The 12,865-nt window shown below is 42.2% G+C and overlaps 1 protein-coding gene across 12 annotated transcripts in view; it reads left to right on the top strand.

Annotated features, from left to right (window-relative positions):
- The window catches only part of RAPGEF4 (Rap guanine nucleotide exchange factor 4), a 270,049-nt gene that overhangs the window by 146,033 nt on the left and 111,151 nt on the right, over positions 1-12,865 (top strand). For 7 of the 12 annotated variants that reach the window (XM_080671018.1, XM_080671019.1, XM_080671021.1 and 4 more), the window contains one exon: positions 6,248-6,333. Coding sequence is in view for 5 of the 12 variants with exons in the window: in XM_080671014.1 (XP_080527140.1) it covers positions 6,248-6,320; positions 7,519-7,538 (93 nt within the window). In the remaining 7 variants the exon portion in view is untranslated. Of the gene's footprint in view, positions 1-6,247; positions 6,334-7,518; positions 7,539-11,801; positions 12,097-12,865 lie in introns of those variants that run through there. The other 5 variants (XM_080671014.1, XM_080671010.1, XM_080671015.1 and 2 more) reach the window with 3 other exon arrangements.

Raw genomic sequence — 12,865 nt, 5'->3', positions numbered from 1 at the left:
GCTGCTTGACTTGTCCCTTCTTTTCTGCTCTTCACACTTTAAAGAATTGTTAGCTCTCTGAGATTTTAGAGCAGTATGTCACGTCCATTTTTTCATCACACATTGTACATCATACAGAAGTCATGAAACAACTCTTGCCAAGAAACAGAAAAAAGGGATCTGAACTTTATACCCTATTCTAAACTACTGGAGGCCCGGTGCATGAAATTCGTGCACATGGGGGGGGGGAGGGAGGAGGAAGTCCCTCAGCCCGGCCTGTGCCCTCTCACAGTCCAGGAGCCCTCAGAGGATGTCCAAGCGGAGGTAAGAGAGGCTCCCGCCACCACCACTGTGCTTGCCAGCTGTGAGCCCAGCTTCTGCCTAAGCGGCGCTCCCCCTGTGGGAGCACACTGACCACCAGCGGGCAGCTCCTGCATTGAGCATCTTCCCCCTGGTGGTCATTGAGTGTCATAGCAATTGGTCGTTCCACCCTTTGGTCGATTTGCATATTAGCCTTTTATTATATAGGGTTCTACTGCATAGTCAGGATGCTCTCAGAGAAAGCGCAGACAAACCGTTTGCCATCACATTTTGTGAACTGGGCTTTAATACATTGGGAGAACCTAGTAAAGATGTAACAAATGGGACATTATAGTAAGACAGCCTCACATTCCTGGAACAGTGCTCTCTACTCTTCCCCAATCCTGGACACTGACACAATGGACTCCCATAGTGTCACCTTGTTCTGAGCATATATCCCCCACAGCTGTTCACACAGGTCCTGTCAATCATCCTCATGCCTTCCTGTTTGTTTTTATATCTCATCCTCCCGATGGTCCCTAAAGATGGGTGTTATTATCCCAGGTCCCTTAGCCAGGAAACTGAGGTAAAAACTGACTCAAGTTCACACAAGACCCCGTTCTTATGTGAGTCCAATGTCTGCATGCTTCCCATAGCATCAGAGGCTCTTGGTTTTTTTCATTGAAGTTCCCTGAATGCAGATGAAATCAATACATTATGCTCGGATCTAGACCCTTTGTAGCTAGACATAGCCAGCAGCATGCTCAAAATTTCTTTGAAGTCTCATGCTTTAATCTTTAAAATTTATGCAAATTTAGCTTTCTACTTCATAATGTAAAAGTATAAACTACGTGACATAGAATGAAATTTAAGCTCCAGGAAGAGCTCCTGTTAACCCCTCTCGCATTCCCACCTGCCCTGCTGGCAGCCACCCCGGGGGTGTGCACGCTTCAGTGCGAGAAGGTGAGCACTGGGGTGCATCTCAATTAAATCCTTAGTACCCGTGGCTTTTGGATAAACTTTTCAGGTATGAAACAACCTTCATATGGCCAATCCACAACCACAGATGTTTTCCTAACGGAGAATAGTCGCTAATACTTCCTAGGGAAATCCTAAACTGGTCTTCGTTGATTCTTTATAGAGATCTTTGAGTGACCTTTGTTTGACTGCAAGTTTAAGGATTATTTAATCTTGTGGTTTATAAACTTCTATTTTTTTTTTAAAGCAAAAGTCATCTTTCAAATGAAATTGTTCTTGGAATTCTATAAAACAGATAAAAGTGAAAATGCTCTAGTTGCTATAGGGGCCCTTGCCTGAGGAAATTTGGAGTTCTGCTGAAGAACAAGGTTTCAAAACCCTGGATCAAATTCAGAGACTGAAGCCAGAGAGCTTGGAGGACGTGTTGGAGGTGACTCAGCTGATTAGTGGCAAAGCCCAGAGTAGAACCTAAGAATGAAGCCTACCAAACTCTTCCAAGAGCCTTGAAGCCCTTGTGGTTTTCCTGTCCTGTGAATACTGTTTCCTAACAGCCCTCAGAGGTCCTGGAGAGTTAGGGAGTAGGAGTCCTCCAGCCAGGGGCCTTCCATGTGTGGATCGGTGTCCGTTAAAGGCATAGCTCTTTCTCAGTGCATATGGCAATTTAAGAATGATTGAGTTAGGCCATGGAAGCTATTGAGGTATTAGAGTGTGTTGTAATCCAGGGAAAGGCTTTGCAAGGGAACATCAACCAGGGCCCCCAAAGGGGACATTATCAAGGGATTCAGCCAGGTCAATACACACCCCCGTGGCTGGGGTGGGGGAGATGTGTAGGGGTGACATTAAGTAACCACCATAAAAATGTGCTGGGTCACCTTTGAAAAACTGCTGACCTCAGACTTAGGCTGGCCTTGTGTTGATTTTCATGTGGGTGCCTCAATCATGGCCTTAGCTAATTCCCTTTAGTTTTATTCTGGTTCTCAGGAAGCTTGAAGTGGCTTTTAAACTTCTATGGCTTTTAAACTCCATGGTTTAGATTTATTAATACAGTCTTCTCTCATTTTTCAATTCATCACTTCAGTATCAATAAGCCCTATTGTAAGGAAGCCTAGTATCTAACTCCCCAATTTTCTCATCTCTGGAGGATTTTATAGTTGAAGGGAATTATTCCCACGTCCACATGTTAAACGGAGAGAGAAGAGCTGTCTTCTCATTCTCCTGCTGCCACTGTCCCTCACTGCTGGGCATCATTGCAGGTGACTGACATTGCAGGGCACTGCAGGCCAACCCCACCAGTCCAGCATCTGGGCAGACAGTCCCTGTGGGTGATCCCACTGCCTCAGTGTTGGCTCAGCCAAGGACGAACAGTGAAAACGGAGTCTCTCTCCCACTTGACCCTGAGCCACCCATATCTCTTTCTCAGAGGCAGTCATTGTTACTACTTTCTTGTATATTCACTTGTGCATTTACAGGTCTTTATGGATGTTCACAAACACACATCTATTCTCTTATCTCCACAAAATGGTAGCATACTCTACACACAGGGCTGTAGTTTGCTTTTTAAAAATGTAACAATATGTTGTAGAGTTCATTCCACATCAGCACACATAGTGGTACTTTGTTCTTTTTCATGGCTGTATAATATTCCAACATCATCTATCAGGAAACAACCTATCTTTATCTACTTCTCAAGAAGTAACCCAGATGTCATTTCCTTTGTGGACATTTGGGTTATTTCCTGCTTGTGGTTTTATTTGCTACTAGAGGCCTGGTGCACAAAATTCGTGCACTGGAAGGGGGTCCCTCAGCCCAGCCTGTGCCCTCTTGCAGTCCAGGAGCCCTAGAGGGAGCGGGTCTAAGCCATCAGTCGGACATCCTTAGTGCTGCTGCAGAGGCTGGAGATGCTCCCGCCACCACCGCTGCGCTCTGCCAGCCGTAAGCCCAGCTTCTGGCTAAGTGGCGCTCTCCCTGTGGGAGCACACTGACCACCAGGGGGCAGCCCCTGCATTGAGCATCTGCCCGTGGTGGTCAGTGCGAATCATAGTGATGGGTCACTCTGCCATTGGGTCGATTTGCATGTTAGTCTTTTATTATATAGGATTACAAACAGATAGGCGTGTCTGCATTTGTATTCAAGAGGCTCTATTTCTGCCCTCTAAGGGAGGTTCCTTGCTCAATCAAAGGAAATATACATTTTAAAATATGACAGATACTTCCAATTGCCTTCCACTAAGATTGTTTCATTTCCTACTCCAATAAGCAATATACCAGTATGAGAGAACCTGTTTTCCCTACTCTCACTAATAATGTGTTTAGCCAATGTTTTGAAACTTCTCCAAATCTGACAAGTAAAATAGGATATTGCACTATAGTGCTAATGTGCCTTTCTGTCATGGGTAAGGTTCAGCATCTTTTCATTTGATATGTTCTTTATAGGCCGCTTTTTACTGGTGCTTGAAGATGAACTGCTGCCTAAAGATCAAGCAATATGCAACTAACTTAGAAATTCCAATTTTCTGGTATAGCTTTTATGCCAGTTAGCTGTTTTTATCCTAATGAATATAGGGTGTGCTGCAGGGTGCTACATGAGGAATTAGTTTCCTGCTTTAGCGAATGTTTATTAAAACGTGCCCCATCAATTTTAAAAGGTGGACTTTTTTATTTATAGACATAAACATTTCAATCCTGGTTTTGCAATCTCCACTACACCCAAAGTTGTTATATTGCAACCAATGTTGTCTTCTCAGAAATAGTACTTTTTAAATTCAATTCAGCTGTGACATTTATAAAACAGAAATTTGAGTATTAAGTGGGTATGATGGAGATGTTACATTTCTTAATTGTGATAGTGGTATTGTGGTTTTCTTTAGGGAAAAAGAAGACTTCTCTTAGAGATTCATACTGAAATATTTATAGATTACATGATATATCTGGGACTTGCTTCAAAATAATTCTGGAAGGGTCAAGTGATAGCAGTGTAGATTAAATAACATTGATCATAAGTTAATAATTATTGAGCCTGGATGTTAGGTATGTGGTATTCTGTTTTTATCTATGTTTGAAATTTTCCATAAAAATTCTAAAATTCAACAGGTAAGTGGTAAGTTTGTGTTGTGTGCAAGCCATGGTATCCTGTGTGACAGGAGACAGGCACTTCACAGGTTCAAGGGGCCTGTCAGTTTGTTCTCTGCAGTGAGCCCAGGGCCTAGGGTCCTGAGCTCCAGCTCTGGTTCCTGTTCCCAGGAGCTGCAGCCCTGATGATGTGCTCCATGAGTAGGCTGCAGACCATGTGCTCTGGTGATGGAGGAAGACGAAGTTCCATTCATTCAGGGGTCAGGAAGGTGCTTTGTAGAGTTCATGAGCTTTGATATTGAGGTGCCTGAGAGAAAGAACATCTGCATCCAAAACATTCCTAAGCAAAGCAAAATTGCTCCTTTACTTTAACATGAATGATTTCTTTTAGGGGCCCGGTAGGGAGTTGCTAACAGTTAGAGGAATAACTCAAAAGGCTGTGTGTGTGTGTGTGTGTGTGTGTGTGTGTGTGTGTGTGTGGAGGGGGGCAGGATGGGGGGAAGGTGTGACAAAATCTTCTTAGAACATATCCCCATCCCCATCCCCATCTCCTCCTTTTGAGCCTGTTTTATTCTGGGTCCAGCATCATGCCATGCTGAGAAATGAGTTTAATCAGTGCTCTCTAGTGAGGACTAAGAGTAGATAGTGTCATCAGAAAGAAGGGAATCAGAATTGGGAAGTTATCAAAGGAAGTGTCAGGAATGCAGGGTGCAAGATTGGTCCTGTGAGTATGTGTGAGTGATTCCTTAACTCAGAAGCAGAGGAATTCATGGTTTTTAATGTTTGCATGCAGGTGTTGGTATAGTTGCCTCAGAATTAGAGCAAAAATGGATTAAGAAATAAAAACTAGTCACATCTTGACTGGAAGAAGGTTCTTTTGAGAAATCATCAATGTTACAAACACCATTCAGATACACCCAATGGGCCAGATGGTTGCTCGAATATTGCGTGTTGCCAGCTGCCCATTGCTACAGATGAAGTCTTTTCTGCTGACGTTGGTGTAAACCCCCAGCACATTATAGAGGGTTGGTTCTTTTGATGCTGTTTAACGTTTGTGTCATCGTAATTAGAAACCATAAATATACATGACACCATGTGATAGCTAAAATCTCCCAGCTTTCACTCTGAAGCGGGGGGGGAGGGGAGGGCTGTATTTATTACCTGACAAGAGAGGATGTCTAATAATCATTTTCCATTCTTCGTAAATGCCACTTCTCTCTCGTAGGATGCTCTAGATTGCTTTATGCTCTCCAAGCCTTCTCCCTTCAAAACAGCGCAGACCTTGAGGGCCACTATATATGCCCAAGCCACACATTGCCTGGACCACAAGTCAGGGGGATACAGTTCAGGGGAATCCAAACAGTTCTATTTGATGACTTACCAACCATTCCTCAGAGGTCACAAAGCTTCCCACAGGCAGGTGGATGATGTGAAAGGAAGTGGGTAATGGAAGCAAATCAGCTTCTTTCAACACGGGCCTTTTCTAGGGATGCCTTTCTTTTTTGCTTTGAAAGAAAGCAGATTCAGTGTCATTCACCTATTTATTTGTATCTGCGCCTGTAAAAACCAAGTGTCTTTCTCTTCCACCGAAACGTGTGTTTGCTGGAGTGAGAAGCAGGGCAGGAGGTGGAGGGAGGGTAAAGGCCCACACAATTTGGATACTTAGTCACAAATACATAAATGACCTGGGATAGGACCCCCCTCCCTGGTAGGGGCACGCTCCACCGTATCCGGGAAGGCCTCTTTAGAACACAGCATCCTTGTTGTAGGCCACGAATCCCAGGCAGCACATTTCAGGCTCTATAAATACAAGACTCCGATGTTCCCTGATGACTGATGTTTCCGCTTTTCAACATGTAAATAAATGAATGCTCCAAGTGAGTAAGTATCTGTGCATTGAGTTTACAATCTTGTCTTTCAGAAATATCGACAGTACATGGCAGGACTTCTGGCTCCTCCTTATGGTGTTATGGAAACGGGCTCTAACAATGACAGTAAGTGAAATATGTGAACATTTTGCATCTAAAAATGTAGCGTGTGGTGTGTGTTTTCATGTGACAGAAAAATATGTCCTTCACCAGCTTGGCAGATTCCGTTTCCAGACGCTTGTGGATAAACAGACCTGCCAGCCCACATGGGTTATTCTTTAAATTGTTAGTACAGGATTATGTTATGGCTTTAGCTGATGCCCTGGAACTTCAGCATGCTTAGAATGCTTTCTCAGAATATCTTCATTTTAGAGCAAAATCCAGTGTTGTTTCTGTGCTCTTTTAAAAATAGGATTCATGAACTGTGCTTATTATCTTGGTCACTTGTACACACCCGAGAGCCCCACCTCTTGCTCATGTTGATGTTATTAATCAAGGAGAGAAACAGCATGAGTCCTTCAAAACTAGGTGCGGTCACATGTGAAAACCACCTGTACTTCTGTCTCCTCAACATAAGGCCAATTGTGCCACTGTCCTGGGGGCACTAAGCTCTGTTGGGGCTGTGACCTGCCAGTGTGACCACTCTTACCCACCGTGTCTGTCAGAGCAGCAGCCCCAGAGGAAGTGCAGAGGACCGGGACCTGCCTATAGTAGATGCTCACGAAATGTTGTCAGTGAATAATTAAAGAAGTGAATGGATGAATGTTTAACTCTTTTGCTCAGAAAACTGAGATATCCCTGGAAACAGCCACTGCCCTGCTCAGCCCTGACTTGGAGGCAAACAGGAGTTTGCTTTTCCCCCAAAGGAAGATGTGTTCGGGTGGGTTTCATGTGCAACCTGCCCCTAGGTTCAAATCCCTAGAGCAGTGTGAGGTGATTTGAAATGTGAAAATACAAATGTGCCACTTACACTTGATGTCTCTGTCTAACATTCTAAGTGTTGGTGCCCAAGACAGAGGAATTAGGAGCGCACGTGGTGTAAATGAGTCAGGGATAAATTTTACCTCTGGGAAAGTAAAGCATATGGTAGAGAAGCAAAATCAGCATGAGATTGTGTTGTCTGGTACTCAGTCCTGCTCCTGATTCACTAATTTATTTATATTACAGATTTGATAGGTGCTGCTCTTCTTCTAAGCAGTATTATGTAGTTGTTGTTGTTTTTAAACACCAAAATTTTACTTGGTTTGATTCAGCAAGGGATTTCAGTCCCATTTTACAGGTTGATCTTACAACTCACGGTCTCTCTCTCCTTTTCCTCTTCTAGGGATTCCTGACAAGGAGAATGTGAGTAGCTACTCTCTCTGCCTAGCTTCTAAAAACTGTCAAAAGGTAAAAAATAATCATGGTAACCTCACCAGCAAAGAGAGCTCTTTATTCACATTAACAGAGCAATAAATATTGTTCTAATCTTATTCTGGCATCTTTGGTGGGTCACTCTGAAGTATAAAGGGGAGAAGGTCGATTGCTATGACATGGTCATCGTATGTCCTTGGCATTAAGGAGTCTGAACAAAGGTCATTTCAGGGGCATACAGTCAAAGTGCTTAAAGTTTTCTTTTTCCCATGATGCATGCATAGCGGTAGGACAAATCATCAGTTTAACAGCCTAAAGAAAATGTGTTTTTTTTCCTTAGTAGGAATACAAAATTTGAAATTCAGGGTCAGAGGAGGAATGTGCCTTATTGGATCCAAGTACATTAAAGTCATTATTTCTCTTTGGAAGTCAAAAATAATTAATTGCTATAGTTGTTTATGGAAACAGGTAGAAGGTTTAGGACAAACCTTTCCTAAGAAACAGTGCCAAGTGTGCATTCTAAGGATGGTAGTGGTGTAGTAGCATCATCTTTACATGTAAATAATCAATAATGATGTTAATTATATTAACTGGAATCTGGATTTAGACAACGAAGGGTTCCTGATGGAAGCATGTAGTGATTCACCGGATGTGGTGCTCGGTGGCTCTCAGATGGGTCATCTTGCCATTGTGTTCCTTGACTGCTGTACCCAAATGGCAATGCTACAGAATTGTCACCCTGTTCTTTCCCTGCTTTCGGTCCTATGTCTACAGGCTAAGGCATTGTCTTAATTAAATTCCAATTATTTCTGTGTTCCTTTTCAGAAATCTGACTCTAGCTTTCTTTAGATCTCCCTCTTTTCATAATCTTGGTTGTAAAGGGCTGGGTGGGAACTCTGGCCCACTGCTGTACCACTACAGATTTGGGTTCAAGACCAAGCAGTGTTACTTCAAATTTCACACCAAAATTTTACGTGGCTTGTTCAGCAAAGGGTTTTACTTCCTCCCTGTGAGGCCCTGTGCAAGCTACTTGACTTCTCTAAACATCATTGCCTCATCTTCAAAACGTGGATGTTAGTCCTGACCACCCTAAAAGGCCATTAGGAATATTGAATGAGATAGTCTGTGGGAAGCATAGAGATATTACAGTAGAACTCAGTAAATGTTAGGACTACTATTATAATTATTAGTTTCTCAAGCTCCTCTCATTTTCTAGCTATCCTTCCTTCTCTGAAAATGTCCTAGCTTTTATAAAGTATCTGTCTTTTTGCCTTTATGGCTCTCCTTAAAATACCTTTCTTCCATGAGCCTTTCCATTGATCATTTGCTATTTAAAAAATAGCTTTAGACACAGACAGTATGGTGATGACTAGAAGGGAAAGGGGGTGGGGGAGATAGGAGAGGTATGGGGGTAAATGGTGATAGAAGGAGACTTGACTTGAGCTGGTGAACACACAATACAACATACAGATGATGTGTTATGGAATTGTACATCTGAAACCTATATAATTTTATTAACCAGTGTCACCCCAATAAATTGAATTTTTAAAAAATCTGTGTGTGTTGGGTAAAGCTCTAGACAACAAGGCTCCCGGGCCTTCAGAGCCCAAAGTAACATACTAGTTCTGCCACCATTTTGGACCCGGATGTCCCAAAGCACCCATAACAAAAAACACACAGGTTCTTAGCCAAATAAAGATGATAAAAGGGCCTGCTGCTTCCTCATCCAGGGACTTTCAGTGATGAGAGCGTACAGAATGGCCAGACCCCAGGGAGTCTAAAATCTTCTAAGCTTCAAAAGGAAGCTCTGTCTCTGAGGCACCAGGTGACCTTTCGTTGGGACCTCCCTGCAGTGGGAGGACAGGCACAAGGTTCTAAGCAGAAAGTCTACCAGTTGTCACCATGTAGCTCACTTTGGGACAAAATAGGAATTTGAAGTTTGCAGGAAGTTTGGTACAGTGATTTAGGGGCTGACCAGGCGGTCTCCCCTGCATTAGTTGTGGTGTCTGCTTAATTGCATTTGTTTGGGCCATTCTGTGTCAAATCCTCTGGCAAATGGACAAGCACACGTTTTCTCTATCAGCAAATAGAGTGGATGTAATGTCACCCTGTGCTCTTGGGAAATCTCTCCAGTGCCTTTGGTCAGAGTAAAGCAAATGAGATGAAAGACATTGGTGAGCAGAGTTGAAGCTCCTAGAAAGATAAAAAGAAGCTTAAGATCCTTAAAGTGGTGCTAATTGAAGTTTTTCCTTTGGAAGAGACAAGTTGTGTTGTGATGGGTTCTTTAATCCTTTACGTTCTTTAACTACATGCTGGGCAATATTATATTCCCTTTATGTTTCTAAATAGCAATAACATGCCTGTGACTGAAATAAAAGCACTTAGACTATTGTTTCAGTGTCCAAACAGAGTCTTTGTGGAAAGAATATATTCTCCTTTCCAGCTTCTACTCTCGATTTTGTTAATCACCATGTTTAACTTTTAATCAAGTATGTAGATGTCAGTAAGTGGTGTTTTTACCTGCCTTGCCAGCTATATTTTCTTTCCAGACCCAGGCTTACCTTGCATAAAAAGAACTTTCTCTTCATAAATTGCACTTTCGTAGAAACAAATGGGCTGGCAGTTAATTTGCAAGAGTATTTTGTTGACTACTTACTGTAATGGATAGTGATTTTTAACTTTAGGTACCAAAGGATACTGGAACCTATAAAATAATTGATGAAAATATTAGAAAAATGACCATTGATCCAATAAGGCAAGAAAGACTATTTTGGTAAGGGTGTAATTGTTTGTGGCTGTTAGGTTTATAAAGAAATTCTTCTCTTTGATTTAAGTTGTATTTTTTTCTGTCTTCTATATGTGCCATACCTGACTGACCATGTTTAACACAGAAGCTAAAAAAAAATCACAAAAGAAAGCTTTATAGTTGAATATTACTGTTGTCCTTGGAAGGAATGAGCTTGCCTATAATTTCTTGCTACTTATGTAGATTTTGCTGCTTACTGTGCTATATATCCTTCTGAGAGACAACTGCTATGGAGTTTTGTAGTCTTAGAAGTTTATAGTTTTCTTCCTAAGTGTGCAAGAAGCTGGAAAATAGATTCAGGAATAAATTACAAAATAATCCCATTTCCTGACTTATAACATCTTGTTTCCAAAAAGATCATTTGAGATCTTCATTTTTAAGGCAGTTGTAGTATTGATAGTGTTGCTAGCAAGTTTCTTGCTAAGTATGGAAGCATACTTTCCCAGCAGAGAACACTACCAATGCAGAGATCAAAGGTTTCCAAAGCGCTGGAAGAACTGACACTAGCTATTAATAATGAGCAAGTTTGGGGGGGGGGGGGGCGGGCGGGTCTTATAAAACTATTTGTAGGTCTAATTTTAAAAAGATGACTTAAGTCCGGCCACAGTAGCTCAGTGGTTGAGCATCGACTTATGAGCCAGGAAGTCACGGTTTGATTCCTCATCAGGGCACATGCCCAGGTTGTGGGCTCGATCCCCAGTGGGGGACATGCAGGAGGCAGCTGACCAATGATTCTCTCTCATTGTTGATGTTTCTCTGTCTCCCTTTCCCTTCCTCTCTGAAATATATCAATAATAATAATTAAAAAGATGACAAAGTTTGTCAAATGCTTTAAAATAGTGGGTCATTTATATGAAGAACGATTTTCAGAAATTATTATAAAGACAAGGTTTTAAATGGCAGATAGTAAGGGAATAATCTACACAGTTTTTGAAAATTCTCATTGAAGAGAGAGTAATAATAAGCAAGTAACTATTAGGGTTAAAAGGTTAGGAATTTTAGGAATTTTTAGGGACTATAATAACATTCGTCTCTATTGTTGCTCTTTTTCAAGGTTAGAGAAAACAAATTAGAATATTTCCCACCAATTAAATGACAACATCTTATTTTGCCATTATAAACTGGCTATGGTTCTGGGCCAGATGAAGAGAAAGGAAGGCATGGTTGCTGATACAAACTAAAGTGTAAAAAACGTAGATAATCCCATAAAACCCCTTTAGCACACCTAATGGAGTCAAACCAACAGTTTTCTACAGAAACAAAGGTTTTTAAAATCTTGCTTTAAAGCATGACTGGTCCATGTTCGGAGCTTATCTGAGTGTCTTGGCCAGAGTTTGAGGGCTTACGCAGCAGCCGTTCCCTCTGTTCCTGGGTGAGAATAGTTTCCCTAGTGCTGACCCCACCCTGAGACAACACACATGTCACGTGGGCTGAGGGTGCAAAGCTCCACACAGGAGAGCAAACCAACCAAATGCTGGGGCCTTAGAAAATCCTGAGCCTGCTCGTTTTGATTTTGAAGGGCAAATTGCTTATCGCCCGGTGAAGATTAGATCTAGGGTGTTGCTGACCCCGTTCTGCGTGATGTCTGGTGTGTAAATACACATTTCTTCAGCTGGCGGATTGGAATGCGTCACTCAGTGAGCCAAGACTTATTTTGCCCAGCCTCCTGGAGCACACCAGTGACAATGTCGAAGGTGCCACGGACAGCTTCAGCTCTCTGAAGACATGTTTGTTTTTGTGTTTGTGAGTTATGCGTTTTACGGGGCAGAATGCCCTTGTGAATTTCTTTCTGCTTTTTATTCCATCTGTTCCTCTACTCTGTATAAGAGCTGGCCGTACTGTCTGTCTCCCTCTCTAGCTTCTGCAGTGGTTTATTGATGGAATTTTTAAGGTAATGTGCAGGCAGCTGTCCTTCAGCTAAGTAGTAAATGCAGGTAACACTCTAAAAATCTGGCCTGTGTTGTCTATTAGACCATGTGTTTGTTGCCTCAAAATGTTCTCAGCCGTGTTCATGGGGCCTACTTGTCATGAGTTTCCTTGGCAAAGGGGCACCTATTGGGGTATACTGGGGTGCTGCCTTGTTAACATATTTTAGAATTATGTTTATAATATTATGAATTGCATTTGGTAATTGTTTTAATGCTCCAATTTTGGTTCTTCTACATTAAAAAAAAATTTTTTTAGGACATATAACTTTTTTTTTAATCCTCACCTGAGGAGTGAGAATATTTTTTCCATTGATTTTTAGAGAGAGCAGAAGGGGAGAGAGAGAGAAATATCGATGTGAGAGACAAGTCAGTTGGTTGCCTCCCACATGCCCCCAACTGGGGGTGGGGATTGAATTTACAATCCAGACATGTACCCTTAACGGGAATCAAACCTGAGACCCTCTGGTCCGCAGGCCTGTGCTCTAATCACTGAGCCCGCCAGCCAGGACAGGAAATAGAACCTTTTAATGTTGCTGCCAGGCTGACGGGTTTTTTTGGGTTGTCACTGATGGCTTTCTAGGGCT

This window comes from Plecotus auritus (assembly GCF_963455305.1).
Source record: "Plecotus auritus genome assembly, chromosome: 5".
Lineage (NCBI taxonomy): Eukaryota > Metazoa > Chordata > Mammalia > Chiroptera > Vespertilionidae > Plecotus > Plecotus auritus.
Note: the sequence above shows the minus strand (reverse complement) of the source record. Positions and strands in the feature narration are given on the sequence as shown.